Source organism: Narcine bancroftii, chromosome 5 (assembly GCF_036971445.1).
Source record: "Narcine bancroftii isolate sNarBan1 chromosome 5, sNarBan1.hap1, whole genome shotgun sequence".
Lineage (NCBI taxonomy): Eukaryota > Metazoa > Chordata > Chondrichthyes > Torpediniformes > Narcinidae > Narcine > Narcine bancroftii.
Genome location: NC_091473.1, coordinates 144,178,590 through 144,196,198, shown reverse-complemented (window position 1 = coordinate 144,196,198; position 17,609 = coordinate 144,178,590). Strand labels below are relative to the sequence as shown.

General features: G+C 36.5%; 2 protein-coding genes across 11 annotated transcripts in view; one reads left to right on the top strand and one right to left on the bottom strand.

Annotated features, from left to right (window-relative positions):
- Window positions 1-14,580, top strand: part of fubp1 (far upstream element (FUSE) binding protein 1) — a 49,654-nt gene extending 35,074 nt beyond the window's left edge. For 2 of the 4 annotated variants that reach the window (XM_069939313.1, XM_069939312.1), the window contains exons 15-21: window positions 1,066-1,226; window positions 1,324-1,403; window positions 1,956-2,081; window positions 2,424-2,504; window positions 3,042-3,116; window positions 3,198-3,355; window positions 3,741-14,580. In XM_069939313.1, the coding sequence (XP_069795414.1) occupies window positions 1,066-1,226; window positions 1,324-1,403; window positions 1,956-2,081; window positions 2,424-2,504; window positions 3,042-3,116; window positions 3,198-3,355; window positions 3,741-3,749 (690 nt within the window). In that variant the 3' untranslated portion in view covers window positions 3,750-14,580. Of the gene's footprint in view, window positions 1-1,065; window positions 1,227-1,323; window positions 1,404-1,955; window positions 2,082-2,420; window positions 2,505-3,041; window positions 3,117-3,197; window positions 3,356-3,740 lie in introns of all 4 variants that reach the window. The other 2 variants (XM_069939310.1, XM_069939309.1) reach the window with 1 other exon arrangement.
- A 1,037-nt stretch (window positions 14,581-15,617) lies between these two features.
- The window catches only part of nexn (nexilin (F actin binding protein)), a 112,221-nt gene continuing 110,229 nt past the window's right edge, over window positions 15,618-17,609 (bottom strand). For 4 of the 7 annotated variants that reach the window (XM_069939314.1, XM_069939315.1, XM_069939319.1 and 1 more), the window contains 2 exons: window positions 17,146-17,512; window positions 15,620-17,014 (listed from right to left, as the gene is read on the bottom strand). In XM_069939314.1, coding sequence (XP_069795415.1) covers window positions 17,001-17,014; window positions 17,146-17,512 — 381 coding nt within the window. In that variant the 3' untranslated portion in view covers window positions 15,620-17,000. Of the gene's footprint in view, window positions 17,015-17,145; window positions 17,513-17,609 lie in introns of all 7 variants that reach the window. The other 3 variants (XM_069939318.1, XM_069939316.1, XM_069939317.1) reach the window with 3 other exon arrangements.

Here is a 17,609-nt window from a genome sequence, read left to right as displayed (position 1 = left end):
GTAATATTTAGTGTTTGTACTGTGATTTTTGCATTACATTTAATAGGCATCAATCTTGAATGTCAGTTTTCAGTCGTTCAGTATTTAATTCTGCCTGTTTACTTTGTTAGTTTACTTTTAAGTCGAGGCTGAAATAGCACTTTTCTACTTGAACCTTGCAGGTAATTTCCCATAGCAGCCAGTGTGTTCATCTTGCACACAAGCAGTAATTATTGTCAGTTTTTGATTTTTAGCTGGCAGTTTTGCCAACAAAAATTCAAATTTTAAACCGATTAAGCACGTGCTGAACAGGTTTGAATAACATCGTACATACCAAAGTATCTACTCTTCTTTACAACTTAATTTGACAGGAAGTTAGCATTATCCATTTGTAGTTTGTGTTATTGGCAACAATGGAGCATAATAACTGAATTCTGTCAACATGAGAGCAGTGCAAGGGAGGGAGCATGTAAGGCACATAAAGGAGGAGGGAATGAACTATGAATTTACATGCACAGCAAGGAATGCTGAAGTGAGATTTCCAGAGAGGCAATGAAAGACTGGATTTCATTGATAAAGCATTGTGAACAAAGTTAGTTTGCTTCTCCTTGGATTACTTTATTTGTAGCAAGAGTGGTGTCATCCATTAGGTTGGGTTGAGTATAGAATCAGAATTTATTGTCAAGAAATTTGTCTTGAAGCAGTGTCACATTACAAACATTTATATAAACCACTTACCAAATAAAAATAGTGCAAGGAAAGGAAAAATAGATTCACATGTTCTGTGTACTTGAGTGCATTTTGATGCTGAAGGGTATAACAATTGTCCATAGCCACTAGTGGCATTATTTTAAGGTATTCAGTAAAATCCTTAATTCATCAAAAAAACCAAGGGAATTTGTATTTTCTAATCATAAACTCAAACAAGCAAGAGTAAGTAGTTTAAAAATGGTAGTCAATGTTCTTGGAGGTCTGTTGAAGTCTGATTAAGAGTAATCAATTTTAGTTCTAATGATGTGTTCCCCTTGCAGGAATTTCCTGATTTCATTTCTGATGGTGTTTGATACGATTTGTTTGTGTATTTAGGCTCCAACTGGTCCTCCCGGGCCACCTGGTCCCCATGGTCCCCATGGGCCCCATGGCCCTCCTGCCCCTCATGGACCTCCAGGTCCTCCAGGTCCTGGAGCTCCTATGGGACCCTATAATCCAGGGCCCTATAATCCTGGCCCTCCTGGCCCACCTCAACAGTAAGTAATACAACTTCAATAGCACAATTGCTTTCACATGACTGCCAAGTAAAGTTTGTGATCTGTTTTCATTACCTAACCTTTTAAACTTCTGCAGTGGACCACCAGCACCTTATGCTCCTCAAGGATGGGGGAATACCTATCAGCCGTGGCAACCGCCAGGTCAACCAGATCCAAGTAAGACACAGTTCCATGTTTGACGTCGCCCATCTTCGCTTTTTGAAAGCAATTCAAGTTCTTTCCCTGTTGCCTCCATTGAGGATGTTATTGGGTCCAAGAGGCCTGCAAGATCCTGATTTGATTCCCAGTTTGTGTTGAGTTGGCTGATCTCAGCTGTGGCGGAGCTAAGTTTGGCTTGGGCACGAGCAGGGAGACACCAATGAATGGGGCCAAAACGTATAGAATTCCCACTTCTTCCTGCTGTCTAGTTTTAACCTTCTCGGGAAGTATGTGAATGCCAGCATTGCTTAAAAGCAGTGTTAGCTACGACTCGGGATCCTTCCAGTTAAAAGAAATCAGACATTTGCACATGACTCCTTGTGGAATTGTACCGCAGAAAAGGTGGCCACATTCAGCAAAGGAGAGAGAGAAAAATGAAAAAATTATTATGCTATGATGCTGTAGTGCATTAAATAACTTGGACCTTTTTATCTACAATGTTTAAATGCTACTGGTTTATCTACAATGTTTAAATGCTACTGGTCATAAAATATTTTTAATTTATTGTAGGTAAAGCTGGAGATGCAAATACTGCTGCCTGGGCAGCTTATTATGCTCAGTATTATCAACAACAAGCTCAACAGCCTCCTGCAGCTCCAAGCACTGCTCCAAGCAATACCCCAAACTCTGCACCTGGTAAATCATTGGGCACTTCTACATACATCTTCTGGCTACACTGACAAGTTAATTGCTGCAGTTTTTAAAAAAAAAAAATGAGAGCTAAGTTTACATCTGACCCAAGAGATTTGTGTAGTCTTTTGACTTTCATAGAGTATTTGCTGTTATATTGTTCTAACTTCTTAACCTGTGGCTTAGGCACACCTATGGGTGCCTAAATCACTTTACGCAGAGGGTTAGAAAAGCTCTTCTCGAGTTGTCTTCACAGCTTTTGGTTACAACCTCTCTCTCCTTCATCCTCCACGGGAGTTCACAGTTGTCGGGTTAATGTGCTAATTTGTGGTGTACTTTTGGCAGCAGGTGATCCAAACCAACCAAGTGCACCTCCAAATCCTCAGACCGATTACACCAAGGCCTGGGAAGAATATTACAAGAAATTAGGTAATTGTAATTAAAATTGTTGGAAGAAAATGTGGAAGAGAAGAATGGAGTCCTCCAAAACCATTTAATTTGGAATTCTATTGTCTTTTTCACAAAAGTGAAATTATTCATTCAAAGAATGTGTATATTTGTTTCTAGCCATGCTCACTGCACACTTGTATCAGGCTATTGAGGTGCTGGCTTTGATTCAGATGAGCTTCATTCCATAACTGAGATTTGTTACAAGTCTATTTTTTGGAATCGTGTGGATCAAAACTATTAGCTCTGTTTCTTTCATTCATGTGTTTTTGTAACCAATAGCAACTGTAGAATTAAAGCTGTTTTTGAATATTTCAATGAAAGTTGTTCCATTCTAGATTACTTGTAGATAATCTAACTAAGCAGATCTTCGTTGTACAATTTTTCAAAGCAAATGGGGTTCGTTGCCTAGAATTTTGAACTCCGCTGGATCCAGTGAATTTGTTATAAAAGATGCAAGTAATTCTAATTTTTTTTGTTCACATTTTGATAAACTCATGTTATCCATGTTTTGCCCAGGTCAACAGGGACAACAGCCACAAGGCCCCCAGCAAGATTACACAAAAGCTTGGGAGGAATACTACAAGAAGCAAAGTATGCTATCTCTGAAATGTGATTCAAATAAGTTTGTATCCTAAATGTGGTCATTGGTTCATAGTTGGTCATTTTTTTCAGGTCAGGCCGCTCAGGCCTCTAGTACAGCAGCTCAGCCAAGTGGACAGCCAGACTACAGTGCTGCGTGGGCTGAGTATTACAGACAGCAAGCGGCTTACTACAGTCAGACAAACTCCCAGCCAATGCCCCAGCATCCACCAGCACAACAACCACCACAGGTAAATAAGTACGGATTAAAGATGCATTCTTTCGGCCCACTATTTGGTGTATAGAAATCTTCCCGTGAGCTCGTGGATGTGGCTGAGAGTGGTAAAATTAAGGTAGTGTGATGTGTGGATTTCAATGCATTTTCTCCTTGAAATGTAATTCAGTTGACTGAATAATCAAATTTGAGAAGTGTATTGAATGGTATGTTATTTCAAAGTCTCTTCATGCTGCCAGTTGCCCCCTAAAGCAGGCAATGCAAAAGAAAAATGAGAAGAGATATCAGAATATATTTAATATTTTCTTTTTGCAGAAGGAGGATCCTGTCCACACTCAGTGCGCTTGAATGTTTCATGTTGGTAACCACTTGTGTATTTCTTATGTATTTCTTCTATGCAGGCCCAGTAATGTGAAGTGGAGATATTTGCGTCATTGTGGGAAAAGCCTTTGTAAAATTTATGGATGCAGACGTCTTGATGAAGATCTTAATTTTGTTTTTGGTTAAGAAACATAGTGTTTGTTGCAATTGTCATACCTAAGAGGTAGAGAATTTGATAACCATTATTTTGTGTAGAATTGCAAATTTGGTTTGCTCTTAGTGAATCACAATAGCTTGAACATTCCAGCATATGTATTTTCTATTTTTATTCGGTCATTAAAGTGACATGCTTTTGTTGTAAAATGTATTAATTTCATTGTATAACTGTTCACTTTTAAAAATGCTTGTTTTGTGCTTGACAATAAATGATATGAAAACCTTTGTTTGTGGGTAAGTTGGATCTATAGTTAAAAGATTTAAGAATTGTGTTGTGCCTATTGGATTGCAACCTGGTGTTGCAGCGCATTCTCTGCTTTGTAGATTTCTCTTTTGAGTTAGACTGGGATTTCAGATGTGCAAGGTTTCAATTTTGATCCAAGTTGCTAATGTAGCCGAAGTTCTTAAGTCCATTGTTATTGCAATTTAGCTCCGCAGTAATAATGCAAAGTTGCAAGCAGTTTATATTTTGCACCATCTTTCTATAGCAGAATGTATGATGGTAAAATGCTATTTAATCTTATGGATGGCATTCTTAGCTTTTCTTTGCAGTTTTATTCTAATTATCTCAATGGCAAGCCACTTAGAAGGAGTTGTTTATTTGTTTGCAGTTTGTAATTACTACCATGTAAAATAGTGCCCCATAACTTTTTTTTTCTGACAGGAGTTTAGGAAAACTGATGGTAAGGTACCAGTCAAACTATTGGCTAATGACTGAGCAGTTTCAGAACTGACAATGGATTGTTTTCTAATGCATTATGACCTGCTCCAAATGATTTAATTGGAATTTACTAGTTTAAAATCTGAAAAGATTATTTGAATTGCTTCTGCATATTCCATCTATTTGAAAGTGATTTGTTTCTGTGCAAATTGCACTCTTTTTGGCTATGTTTGCACTCAGAGTTTCATAGATGCTCACATTAATCATGCAAAAGATGAATGCAATTGCAGTCTGTTTGCCACTATTTATTGAAGTACAGGTGTGTTCCAGCCAATAAGGCACTAGATCTGTAAGGGTAACCTGGTGTATCCTGTGCACCATCCTTGATTCTGTTCCTTCAAGGAGCTATGCACTGTAAGTACATTAGAATAAATCATGACTGAAATAGAGATGACTTGCTGTGCAGTAACATTTAAAATTGTTTTTGCCCATGTCCTCTATTTTCTGTTCGACTAAAATTGTATGCAGATTTGAATGTGTCCTGATCGCATATTGAGCATGTAAAGCTTGTAGGAATTGAACTGATAGGTACTTTCCCTGCTAGTACTGACTAATTTTAAAAAAATCTCTCGTGGGTAAGTATTTCCTAAATTGTGTTAATTGATGATTGAGATGATGCCGAGTAGAATTCTATTTTGGGTGATATTGTGCTAGCTTTTCTTAGGCTATTTGGACTGTATGCAAGTATGTTTTGTTGACAAAGGTAGGTAGGTCAGTCGTATGTTGCATTTCAATTGCCTTGATGCTCATTTTAATAAATGGTCAAGAATATCTGCTTTTGATGTTGATGCTTAGTATAATGAGAGTTATTTCTGGTTTTTCCAATGAGCGCGTAATATTCTGCAGAGAAAAGTTGTCTTTTTGCATTAGAAATTGAAAACTGTTTTGAGTTGTGCTTATTTTGTTGGAAGTGAGAATGAAGTGTTGCGGTTTTTGCTGTGGATATCATTGTTCTGTGCGAGCGTTTTAACCTAAAAGAAAATAGTTCTGTTCTTCCACTTCTACATACTGTTTTTAATGCTGTTTGATTGAAGAAATCCTATAGAGATGTGATTGAGGTGAATTTTACTGTCTGCACTGTAAATTCAAAGTACCTGTAACTTAGTTTCACAGCTGGGCCCACATTCACAGAATCTAATTTTGCAGGCATTAATCAAACCCCTTCTTGAGCCACAAAGAACGTTCAGTAGCCCAGCAGTTGGGGACTGCTTATTTTAGGCATGGCGAATCGAATGTGTACTATGACCAAGAACCACGAGACATCTGCAGGTTTATCTTCAATGTGAGTTTTGTTCACACATGAAACACTTTATTGAAATTGATATTATGAATTCTGAGATGAGTTTTCAATTTTATTTGTAAAGAAAAATTCAAGAAGATCATTGCAAAGTTATTAGTGTGAATTATATAAATATGAAAATTATGGGCAATCCATCTACAAAAGCATGTTGTCTCCAACTGCAGATTTTACGTGGTGATTGTTTTTAATTGGAGGTCCTATTTTCTATCCACATAATTGTCTCTGCATAGGCACTAGAAAAAAATTACAATAAATGTTTTCCCCTATGTCTTAATTCAATTTATTATTCAAGCTGGAACTCTGCAGAGAGTGTTTACTTTTGTTATGGTAGAAATCCGTCTTACCCCTATTTTCATTTGATGTCCTTGTGCATTTCAGATCCTTTTGTCATGTAGTCAAATTGACAATCTTGTCTTAGCTTAATTTTAGGAGTGTGTCCCAAAATAAACTTTCGCATTTATCTTGACGTGGATTTCAGTGAATATCCCAAGGAGCTTTTAATATGTTACAAGAATTCGTAATCTAAAGGTCTATACAATCTGAAAAGTTTAGTCTTGGCAAACTTGTGGTGAGTAATCATGCCTGAACAAAACCATATGCCTAATAAGTGGTGTGATCTTTCTTCCTTCAAGCTGAAAATAGATCCTTATAAGTGACTGGCAATTGCAGAAAACTGATCTCAAAAGCCAATCTGTTATTAGATACAATGCAAGGAAGGGAACTGGGGAATTGTTTTTCTCATTTCATTTGCTTAAAGATGAAATTTTTTTTTTTTTTTTTTTTGAGCACTGGTGTGTCCTGAAATTGTGCCAAATAAATTATTAATAATTGCAAGTAGCAGTTGTCGGTAAAGAGTTCCACATTTCTAACGATGCTCGTTACGGGCAAGTCCATTTGTGTTCCGATAAGTATAGTCGTTGGGTGTAAGATAGAAATCAGAGGAATCCCTGCTATCGAATTCATTGAAACCATCCTATAGACGAACATTTGGATGCTCCTAGCTCTAAATCTATTGACCCTAAGCCCAACAAACCATTGAACCATTTTAGGGCAGCTTCACTGGGCTCACTATTGCTGTTTGGTTTTAGGAAGAAGAAAATATATTTGTCATTGAGATCAGTTGAGTTGTAATTGTAAAAAGAAGCAAAATGTTAATTGTAAAGATTTATGGTTTTAAGCATGTGGTAACTTAACAATTAGAATAATTTGATGTAGCGGACAATTTAAACATCTGTGGTTTTTTTTGAAACTTTGCCATTGTTGGTGGATTTTGCCTCAGCTTTTGTTTGCCTTGGGGAAAAGATTAATTTAGATGTCGGTGCTTAAGCTCTAAATATCAATGGTTCCAGACCTTTTGTACAAAGCAATGTAACATTCACCAAGTGTTTATTTAGATCAGATTTTGTTACTTCCATCAGTAAAGATGTTGTCTTAATTCTGGAACAGATTAAGTTGAAAATCTGTTCTCGGAAGAACTTGGGTAAAATTAAAATGGGAATGGCGGGTCTATGTTGGAATATACTGACTGGGGTTCAAATGCCATATTTTAAACTGGGGAAAATATGCAAAATAATCATCCAGAGTATATCCCAAAGTATAGTGACCATCTTTAGTAAGTTGAAGGATCTGGCCATCTAATCCAATCTTTGGCCAAACCATTGAGTTTAAATTATTACACATGGAATTATCATTTTTATTTTTCTTCAGTGGAGAAAATGATCAGTTATTCCTGCAGAAGTCATTTTATTTTGTTCACCCATTCTGAACAAATCTCAGAATCCCCTTTTATGTTAGTGGTCTGTAAATGTTGCATTGGCGATAGTAATTTTTGCATGAATGTACAGTAAAAACCCCTGGTATCTGGCCCTTATGGGGGTTGGTAGATGCCAGATAAGCGTATTTGCTGGTTGCTTGCGATTGAGTTGCGTGATTGGTGAACTAACCACTAGGGGGCGCCTATTTTAAACTCATACTTTTTTTTACCTATTTTGATAACAAGGATTTTATTGTACAGATTAACAACATTAAAGGTTCTTTTTGACTTGTGCTGATATTTCTTCTGTATTTGTGTAATAAAATGGTACTCCTTTAAATGCATCTTGGCCATTGACGTTTTTAAGAATTTATCTCGAGCAAGTTTAGGATAAACTACACAATTATTACACTGTAATGTTTAAAGTGCATCTTTTAATCCAGGAATATAAGTTTAGTGATAATGAGCAAATGCAGTAGTTAAATTTATCATTCCAGAATGGCTGAATATTTGTGGGTAACTTGTGCAGGTATTCAGTGACAACCAATAAGTAATTTGCCTTAAAATGCAGGCCATGACAGTAAATGACTATAATAAGACTGGTAGATGGTAGGATTTAGGATTGACAGTAGTAAAGAAGACCAAAATGAAAAAGTAAAGATTAGGAGGCATTTTGTTAATTAGCTGTAAAGTTAATGGTCCATCGTTTGAATGTATGGCCTGCTTCCAGTATGTTGAGGGTTCAGACTTGAATCACTTTTTAGTAGTAAGCTGGTATAGGCTTTCATGCATGTGTTGAAGGGTTTAAATTTGATTTTTTTTTCAGTTAAGTCGTTAAATGCATTGTAAAAACATGAGATGCTTACTTGAGTCCGTGGCCAACGGTGGAAGTGCTATTGTTAGTATGGTAGTTATGCAACATTATATCTTCTTGAAATTTAACATTTTGACAATGCTTTTTTGGGTCTCAAATACTCAAGAAAATGGTTTGTTCAAAAATAATGAAATCTTGTATGCATTGCAAAAAAAATTGATTATTTGCACAGCAGTTTCTATTCATGAAGATGTTTTGTTTCTGTAATTTTTCTTTCCTTTCACAAAAGCACTCGTAAAGTATGCGCTCTATAATTGTCCATTTTTTGGGTTACCTGTCGGTAGGTATCAGCAAGCTGCTTAACAGTGGAATGCATTGGAACTTCCCTTGGTCTTTGTACCATGGCCATCAAGGCATGCAAACCAGATACTGGAACAATATTAGCAAATCCTGGCAGTTCTTTTCACAATTTGCATAACCCATGACAATGCAATTTGTAACACTAATTATTCCCATTCAGGTGAGATTAACTGTCAATTTACTGATCTGTAGCTACAAGCCAAGTGTAATGACTTCTATCAGCAGACACCCACATGCTAATGCAATTTCAACCCTTTTTTTAATTAGTAATTTCTCTATAATTATCCTGAAATTTTGTTGAATTCATCACTTGTAATGCGATATTACTTCAAACGCTCCTGGCTCCTAATAGTTTTTGCAAGAACCTAATCTTGAGTTTTTGCTAATCATTAACCTCGCTTCCTTTTATCCTTTAAGTATAAATTGCCATTCTGATCCTAGGTTGAAATCTTAATTTTCCATTTGCCAAGTTATTGTACTTGAAATTTGATTAATTTCATGAATTGATTTTATGATTTGCAGTGTTAATGCTTAGCATCTCTGAAGAAATAATATTTATCTGGTGCATTTAACTTTGAAAGCAGATTCAGGATACTTCACAAATAGATGCTAGCCAAACCAGCTTTGGGAAAAAAAATATGCCAAAATCTTTTCATTAGGATACATCTTTGCAGGATTTTCTAAAGATGAGCAAAATGGTGACGATTGAGCGGCCCCATGATGGTTGAAGGATGTATTCATTTGATTTCCACAAAGATTATTTTGACAATTAGAGCTTAGAATTTGCTTTTACAGATTTGTTTCACTTTGCTTTGTCTATCATTTTTTTTTAAGTTATCAAGGCATTGAACTGTTCTGCTTTGTGGGCAATAGCCATTGATGACATTGCTTAGGTTTGCATCTTCTCCCTCCTCACCAGCTCCACTCACCCCCACCCCACCAGGGTAGATCTGTCAAGTTGAAAGCCTCAATATGGGGTGTTTATTTTTATATGCATTTGGCTGTAGTGAAAATTAAAAAGTGCAGAGCTACCTGCTAATTCAACTTCATTGGCCTGATTATACGCTGCATAAGTCAGAATTTTTTTGAATGGTAGTTAAACAGTCATCCAATTAATAATTTTGCTAAACCAATTATGGGTTTGAATGTTTATAGGTCATTTTGGCTTCATTGTAAGGGAAGGTGATTTGGCATTACAAAGTATAGCTTTAATTCGGCAAATCTTTCTTGATCTAAAGTGAACGACAACTTATTTAGTATTCAAATAAAAAAATATTGAGGAAAAACTTACAGAAAAGAAGCTTGCTTTTATGGCAGAGTTCACAATAAATTGAAAAGCAACTAAATATTCTCCACTGCAATAAAAATCAAATGGGGACGTTGAATTGACCTCCATGCTTTGTATTCCTCAAAGAAAGGTCAACTTTGTTTATAATTCTATATTTTAAGTTGATCAAGATTGTAATGTTTGAAATTAATGTATTTGCTAACTGCTTGATGTATTAGCTGGTGGAGTGCATTAAAAAGCAATATATAACTCAAAATGATTCCTGAGAAATTATCACTCCACCTGTTTTACCTATCCCTCCATTCTTTCCCCATCTTGCCGAATTAAATTTCAGAACTGATAAATATGAGTTGTATGTGAACAAGGATATTTGTCTTGATTACTGTTCTCAGGGTGGCGGTCACAGTTGGTACCGTATAGGATTTCTTTCTGTTCATTTTTAAATTTAGGCTTTTATTCTTTGTCAGATTATAGACCTAAGCACTTCTGACAGTGTGACCTTGCAGACAAAATCCAGGCCAAATTGAATTAGTCATGACAAAATCTTCACCGGGATTACACGTGCCTGTTCAAAAGTTTGGATGATCCAGACTCCTTAACATTGGTCAGCAGCTGTCCCGGATCCCAAGGTGAGGATGACCATCACCTCCCACAGTCTATCAGAATTGTTACATTTATGTTGGTGGCTCTGGATATTTGCCATAGACTGCCCAATGATCTAATTTTATTTTTAATTGCATGTAGTTTGTGTTTTATGCCACATATATCATTTTACACACTTGTAGAGGTGGTCTCAGTTAAAAGATTTGATACTAAAAGTATCTTTTGAATGCTAGAATGATATTCTGACATCATAGCTTCTATTTCTTTGAAGTAAGGATTTTTTTTTGCCTTCTGTGCATAATTTTAATGCAGGATACAATTTTTTTAACATCGACCTAGAGGAATGTATTCATTAGGGTTACAGTAGCCTCCTAGAAAAATGTAACTAATGTTACTTTCTTGTGAGGAACTTGAAATTTTGGAGTGGCTGCTCCTCCCTCTTCCACTGGCAGCTTCGTGTAGGACTAGCTATTAAGGAAGTTGTCAAACTTTGACCATTGGGAAACACATGCCCCTCTTTATCCTCGTTCTTCATTGTCCCTTACTTTCTCCCACCGAGTTTCTCTGATATGTGTGCCTAGGGAAAGGGACCCGAGCCTGCGAAATTGACCTTCCCTTTATTTCTGTAACAAATTAACCCCTTGCAATTTTTTATTAATTTGTAATGGAGTTTGTTTTGAAACCTTGATGAGAATGTAAATTCATTAGTTGTATCTTTAATCAGATTAAACATTTGTTGGGATGTTGACAGGGTTTGGTCTCTACTGTTCCATGAAAAATAGGCAGTTACTGGGTAAAATCTGTGCGCATATCAACAATTGTTCGGGCCATAAAAATGGTTTGAAAATGGTAGAAAACCAATATCTCTGAGTCTTTATTATTTTGTTTGTGGTGCACTTCCAGTCCTTAGGAAACATTTTTTAGATAAGCTTGTTCATTGTAGTTGAATCTTTCGGGAGAGCATGTAATGAAGAGGATAGCCTGTATCGATTTATTTGGTCTTTTTGAAAGTAATTCAGCAATTAGAAAAGATGTCTTTTGAATAGTTGTATCTTTTGAAGCTTTTTGCAGTATGTAACCAATGCATGCATTGTTTTGGGAATTTGGCAACAACAAAGGTTGAAGGGATGTTGCAGGGTATTATAATCTGAAATGGTAAAGCACCCTCCCCACTTTTAATACAAGATGACGAGAGATTCAAACACCAGTTCTATGCACCTTGTATTGCAACTGAATGCCAAAAGTAATTGTAATGCTGACTTTATAAGGAAGTGTTTCAAAATGGAGGCTGTTGGTATAGTTTTCTTGTACCATGTGAAGTCGCAACTCATTGCAAATGAAGTGCAATTTTTATACTTCACAGTGTCACCCAGACCTTGAACCTTAAGTTCTGCTGCAGTACACTGAAGGTAAGCAAGAACAAAGGCGTATTCTTTCAGGGCTGAAAATTTTTTTTGTCAGTTATTGGCCCTCTTCATGTATGCATTTTAATGTGATGAAACTCCCCATTCCTTTACAGTGCAAGAATGGTATTGCGTTAGTCTGATTAGCCAAATGTTATGCAATTCATTACCCTATACAGAAAATTATGAATTAAAACCAGAAAAGGCTGCGAGCATGAAATAATACATCAGTCATTATCTGAAAAAGAGACTGGTTAAAGTTTTGGGTCTGCACCTGAAACATTTATCTATCTTCTCAGGTGCCATCAGATTTGCTGGCTATTTTTTGTTGGTGGATGAAATAGGAGTTTGCATATTTGGATGTGGGGTTGGCAACTAATATATTATGCTGGTAGTTTATTTGGCAAGTTTTTTAGTAGAGATTTTGAAAGAAGCTTAACTCGTAACTTAGATTTCATTTTATATTAGGTACCTGAATTTCTATTGTGGCTGTCATTAGTTTATCTGCTGTTACAATAAGAATGAGTTGTGAAGACTTCAGAGACATAGACTCTACAGCTTTGTATTTGTTTAATAATATATACATTGGTAGGTGAAAGTGGGAGAGCTGGGAGGTAACAATCCAATTTGTATTCTTGTAGAAAAAGATGCATGTTTCGTCACAGATATTTCCACATTTTCTTATTTTAACCCTCTTCCATTTTGGTTGAGAAATCTCATTGGTTACTTCACCCCATGCCGTGTACAGTTTCCAAAAATTAAGTATGGATTTCGAACTCTTCAATAAGCATCAATAATTCTGCATTACAAAATGGATTTGCACATTGGGCTTGACTGTTTCGGCATTGGGGTTTTGAGAAATGGCCTGGAAAGGGGGTTAAAATATTCACAATTTACACTGCACTATTTTTTTTGTACCTTAACGAGAGGTATGCTGTTACTTTTGGTGTGTTTTTAACATCAATTGCAATTTACTGGCAGGTTTGTGTTGAGGTTTACTGAATTTTAGTCGATCGTTGTAGAAATCCATGTGATTAAGTGTGATTCCATCTTTGGTGCAGTTTAATGACAGTGAATATGCCTTTACCCTTTAATCAGAAAATCTTAATGATTTTGTCTAGAAAGCCAACCTGTTTACCTCTTAGCAATTCTTTCCCTCACCAAAGTGTGGCTATGTAACGTGTGCCTTGATTAATGCTGAAGAGATAACATCTGATTCATAGGGTCTTAGCAGCAGGTCTGAGAGAGTTTGTGCCCTTATGGAAGATCGTTTCGGTTCATCCTGTTGAACATTAAATGTGCAAGATCTCCCTCGATATGATTTTTTAGGAAAATGCCATGTATTCAAATGCAGAAGTGTATTTGTTATAGACTGTAACATTTGGATGGAAAAATGCTCTGAATCTTTTGGCATATGAACTTACTTCTACTCCCATATTTCTTTTGGATCCAAATGTTAAATTATGTTCACTTTATGCAGCCTGAAGCTATTTTAAATCAGAATCTTTTAGTCTCTTAATTCTAAAGGACTTCAATGCTCAAGTCATAATTTTAGTACAGTTTAGAATTGAAAGACGTGCCGTATGCATTTTTGCTTGTCCCTTATGATCACTTTGTTTTTCCATTGCCATTAAAGTTCAGTTTCAAATTAACTTACTCCATTACCAATAAATTATCAAATGTATGAGCATTCTAATTTTGAGACCGAGGTTTAAGTTGGAAGAGTCGAATTACAAAAGCCTTGCGGTTATTCTGATTTCTTACTCATTTATTTAATGGTCCGATATAAATATAGAATCTGTGTTCAGTTTGGAGTTAATTTCCTTTAGTGGTTGTTTATGTAGCTCATGTATAAATGTGCACATTGAACTTTACCATTTGAGGACTTTATTTAAACAACTTAGACATTTTTGTTTCAAAAATGTTTATAAGTCTTGATTCTTTTAAAAAAAAATCTGCAGAAGAGAATTTCTGCTGTTGATTACTGTACACTGTGTTTGATTCTACAGGGAATTGTCAGTTAACCCAATGTAGTGTTTTAAAGTAAACTACTAAAATTTATTGGAGAAATGCTGTACTTGCAGATTTTTCCGTTGTCCTTGTTTATACTTTAACTATCGGCACGGTGTTAGATAGGTCTCCTGCGTATTTCTTTACCTTTTTTGAAAAAACCTGGCTTTTGAGATGGATTAGATATCATCTCGAAGGAAAAAAATTCTTCAGGAAATGTGCATTGCTGGAGAAGACCACTATGCAATTAAAGGGCTTGCTGTGGTTGAAGGAAGGGATATACAGATTTGGAGCTGAACCATAAGGTAACTTCTGAATCTCACAAAGCTGTTTGAGAATGATGTGGATGTATTGATGCTGAAAGTTTTTCCTTGTTTTACTGCTCTGTAATCTTAGTGTGAATTAAATTGTAAAGGTTTTGAAATTAATAAAGTTTTAAGGTGTGCAAATAATTACTGCCTGCCTGTGTCTTGTCTGTCAATTTTGGATCTATGGATTGGGTAAAGTTGAATATCACAAAAATTAGCTGAGGGAAGAATATGTCTCATCTCTATTCTAAGTTGCATCCTATAATTGATGATTGTATGTCGTATACCATTTTTTAAAAATTGTCATCTTCTACTGCTTAACAAGTGTTCCATGTTAGAATCTGATAGTATTCCCTAACCAAGATAGGTCCCATTTTGACAGTCCACAATTTCCAACTGGATGATGATCTGAGATGGGAACTTTCTCTTGTATCTCATTGCCTAAAATCAGTCCAGCTGCAGCTTCTGTTTGAAGTGGTCCCACCTGGAAGTCTGTTTGAGGCTGCTTGCTACATGGAGAGCATTGGCTCTATTGGATCCAGTTTTGTTTCAGGTGACAGTACTTGCCAAAGTTAATGATCATGGGTCCAGGTCTCCCTCCAGAGATTTGAACAGGTTCTTGGCTGATGTTTTGTTTGATCTCTCATGGTACTAGGGAATTATATTAAGGAGTGGGGTTTCTCTTCCACTCCTGCTGCTCGTGCACATGATAGCTTGTACGTATTGAATGTGGCATTTTCCTCCATACCAGTAAGTATATTTGAGTATACACTATTCCTTGGATAATTGAGTTTTCCATAGCACAGAAACAGTTCCTTGTCCTGCCTTCAGCCCATATTCCTCTCAGCCTCTCTTATCCAGTACCTGTCTAAATGCCTTTCCTTCTATCCCTTCTTCTGGCAGCTCGTCCCCTATACTAACCACCTTATCTGTGAAGAAGCTGCCTCTCGGGTCTCTTAGATCTTTCCCCTCTCACCATAAAAATCCATGCCGTACAGTTTTGGATTCCCCTACTCTGGGGAAAAGGCTACGACTATTTACCTCATCTATTATGCCACTCCTGGTATTATAAACCTCTATCTCCCTCTGCTCCCAGGCTGTCTACCATTCCCAGCTGTACTCTGATCGTAAAGCACCTCTCATCTTGTAGTTAATGCAATACAATGTATTCAATGCAATCTTATTCTTTTATGTCTTCATCATACTTAACAGAATGGGTTAGTGTATAACATGAGATGATCTGTTCACAGTGGTCAAATGTTTACTTCAATGTGGGCATACCCACAGCGCTATTGTGTAGGAAATTCCACCATGTTGAATCAGTGATGAAAATTCAACCAGATGCATACCAGTTGGGTTAGTGTACAATTTGGAAGTGAATGGGGACATTGAGAGATGATCAAGGCTCTATGCCCATCTCTGCTATTGCAAAACCAGCAATTTCCACCTCCACCTGATTGCCTGGTTTTGCCTCAGTGAAACTATGGTTGAAGTTGTTGCATGTGTGCATAATTGGTTTAAATTCGATGTTTTATATTGCCCATCCCTTCATATTTATAAATGCAACACCATCTTGTCATCCCCGAAATTTATTTCTCCAATTGACAAACGTATGGCTGGCTGCTAAAGTATTAAACTAGAATTCCTTCCCAAAGTCATTCTTAACTCTTTTTAATAACTTTAAACTTTTTGACCATCTGTGTATATCTACCTATTTTTTTCCAACAGTTTTTTTTTTGTTTAAAGCCCTTTTTTGAAATCCTTTTGAGTACTTTTACTATGTAGAGAGGGTGCCAGGGATGAATCTGGTTCAGAACAGGTCACTTGTTGGAATGCATGTCTATTTTGCATAACCTCTTGTTTTATCTCAAGCCAAGCAAAGAAAAAGCAACAACCTTTTTTTTTTGGAAGTTGACTTTTAAATGATGTCAGAAAATTCCATAGATTTGAGCAGAAGTTAAATTGTTTACAAAAGAGTACATCTGCTTGAAGGGAATTTGAGAGTCTCAAATGGTTTGACATACAGGATTTGTTTCCTGTTTTGGAAGAGGGAGCAACTCTATCCAAAGGCACTCTAGTCATTAATACAGTAATTGTATATAAAGAGCCTTTCTGTATGTGGACAAACCAAAGTTCATTATTGAATATACCCAGCAAATGCTTTTAGCATTATATATTTTTTTTAATCTGTCAATTCCATGATGGATGCTTCCAGCTGGGTTTTTTTTAAATCCATTTTCCTTGTCTTGGCCCAAGTAAGAATTTTGTTAAATAGCATAACACTGGATTAGGTTTTATACAAAGTTAAAAGACTTGATTCATAAGTGGGTGCCACTTACAACGTACAGTAAATAATGGCACAAGATCATTTTAAAAAGATTAAAACTGACCAAATAAAACCAAGTAAACATGCATTTTTCCAAGGCTATACGTAACCGTAAGGAATGACGATCAACGCAACAGCAAATTTTCCGAGGGCAACGGGATTTTACTTTATTTGGCCCCGTCAGTAGGAAAAGATGGATGTAGTAAAGGTTGAGGACAGCAAGGAAATTCCAGGAGATTTAGTAGTCATCAGCTAAAAAAAAATTAAGGGAAGAAATTAGTTGATATTGAAAAATAGTTGCAGTAAAGTAGCAAAGATTTGTGCATGTGAATGAGTGCAAAGTTTCTTTTGGAAAGGAAATATTGCATGGGTTTATTTCTTACTTTCAATGGTGAGAATGCACGTGCTCGCAGCTGTTCCTCTGGTGTTGACAGCCTTGCACATGTATTCTCCTTCATCTTCAGGAAAGGTCTCCGGCAGGTAAAGGCAGTACGTTTCACCTCTTTCAATGTATTGATAGTCCTCACAGTCCTGCAGCATTTCTCCCTCAAACCACCACGTGACTTCTGGTGTAGGTTCTCCCATGATTTTTACAGTGAACCTCACTGGCTCACCATCCACAACTGATGTATTTTTGAGAGATTTTTTGAACCATGGAGCTCCAGAGCGTACAAGTTCGTCCAAGTCATCCTCGCAGGTTGATCCATTAATAATGCTTCCTTCTTCCTCCTCTTCCTCTTCGTCACCTTTCTGTAGATACATTAGAAGATGCAATTTTTAAAATAGTTTCTTGGTTATCCCAAAAGGAGCAGTTTGGCTGTTATAGTCATGACAGAACATTGCACTG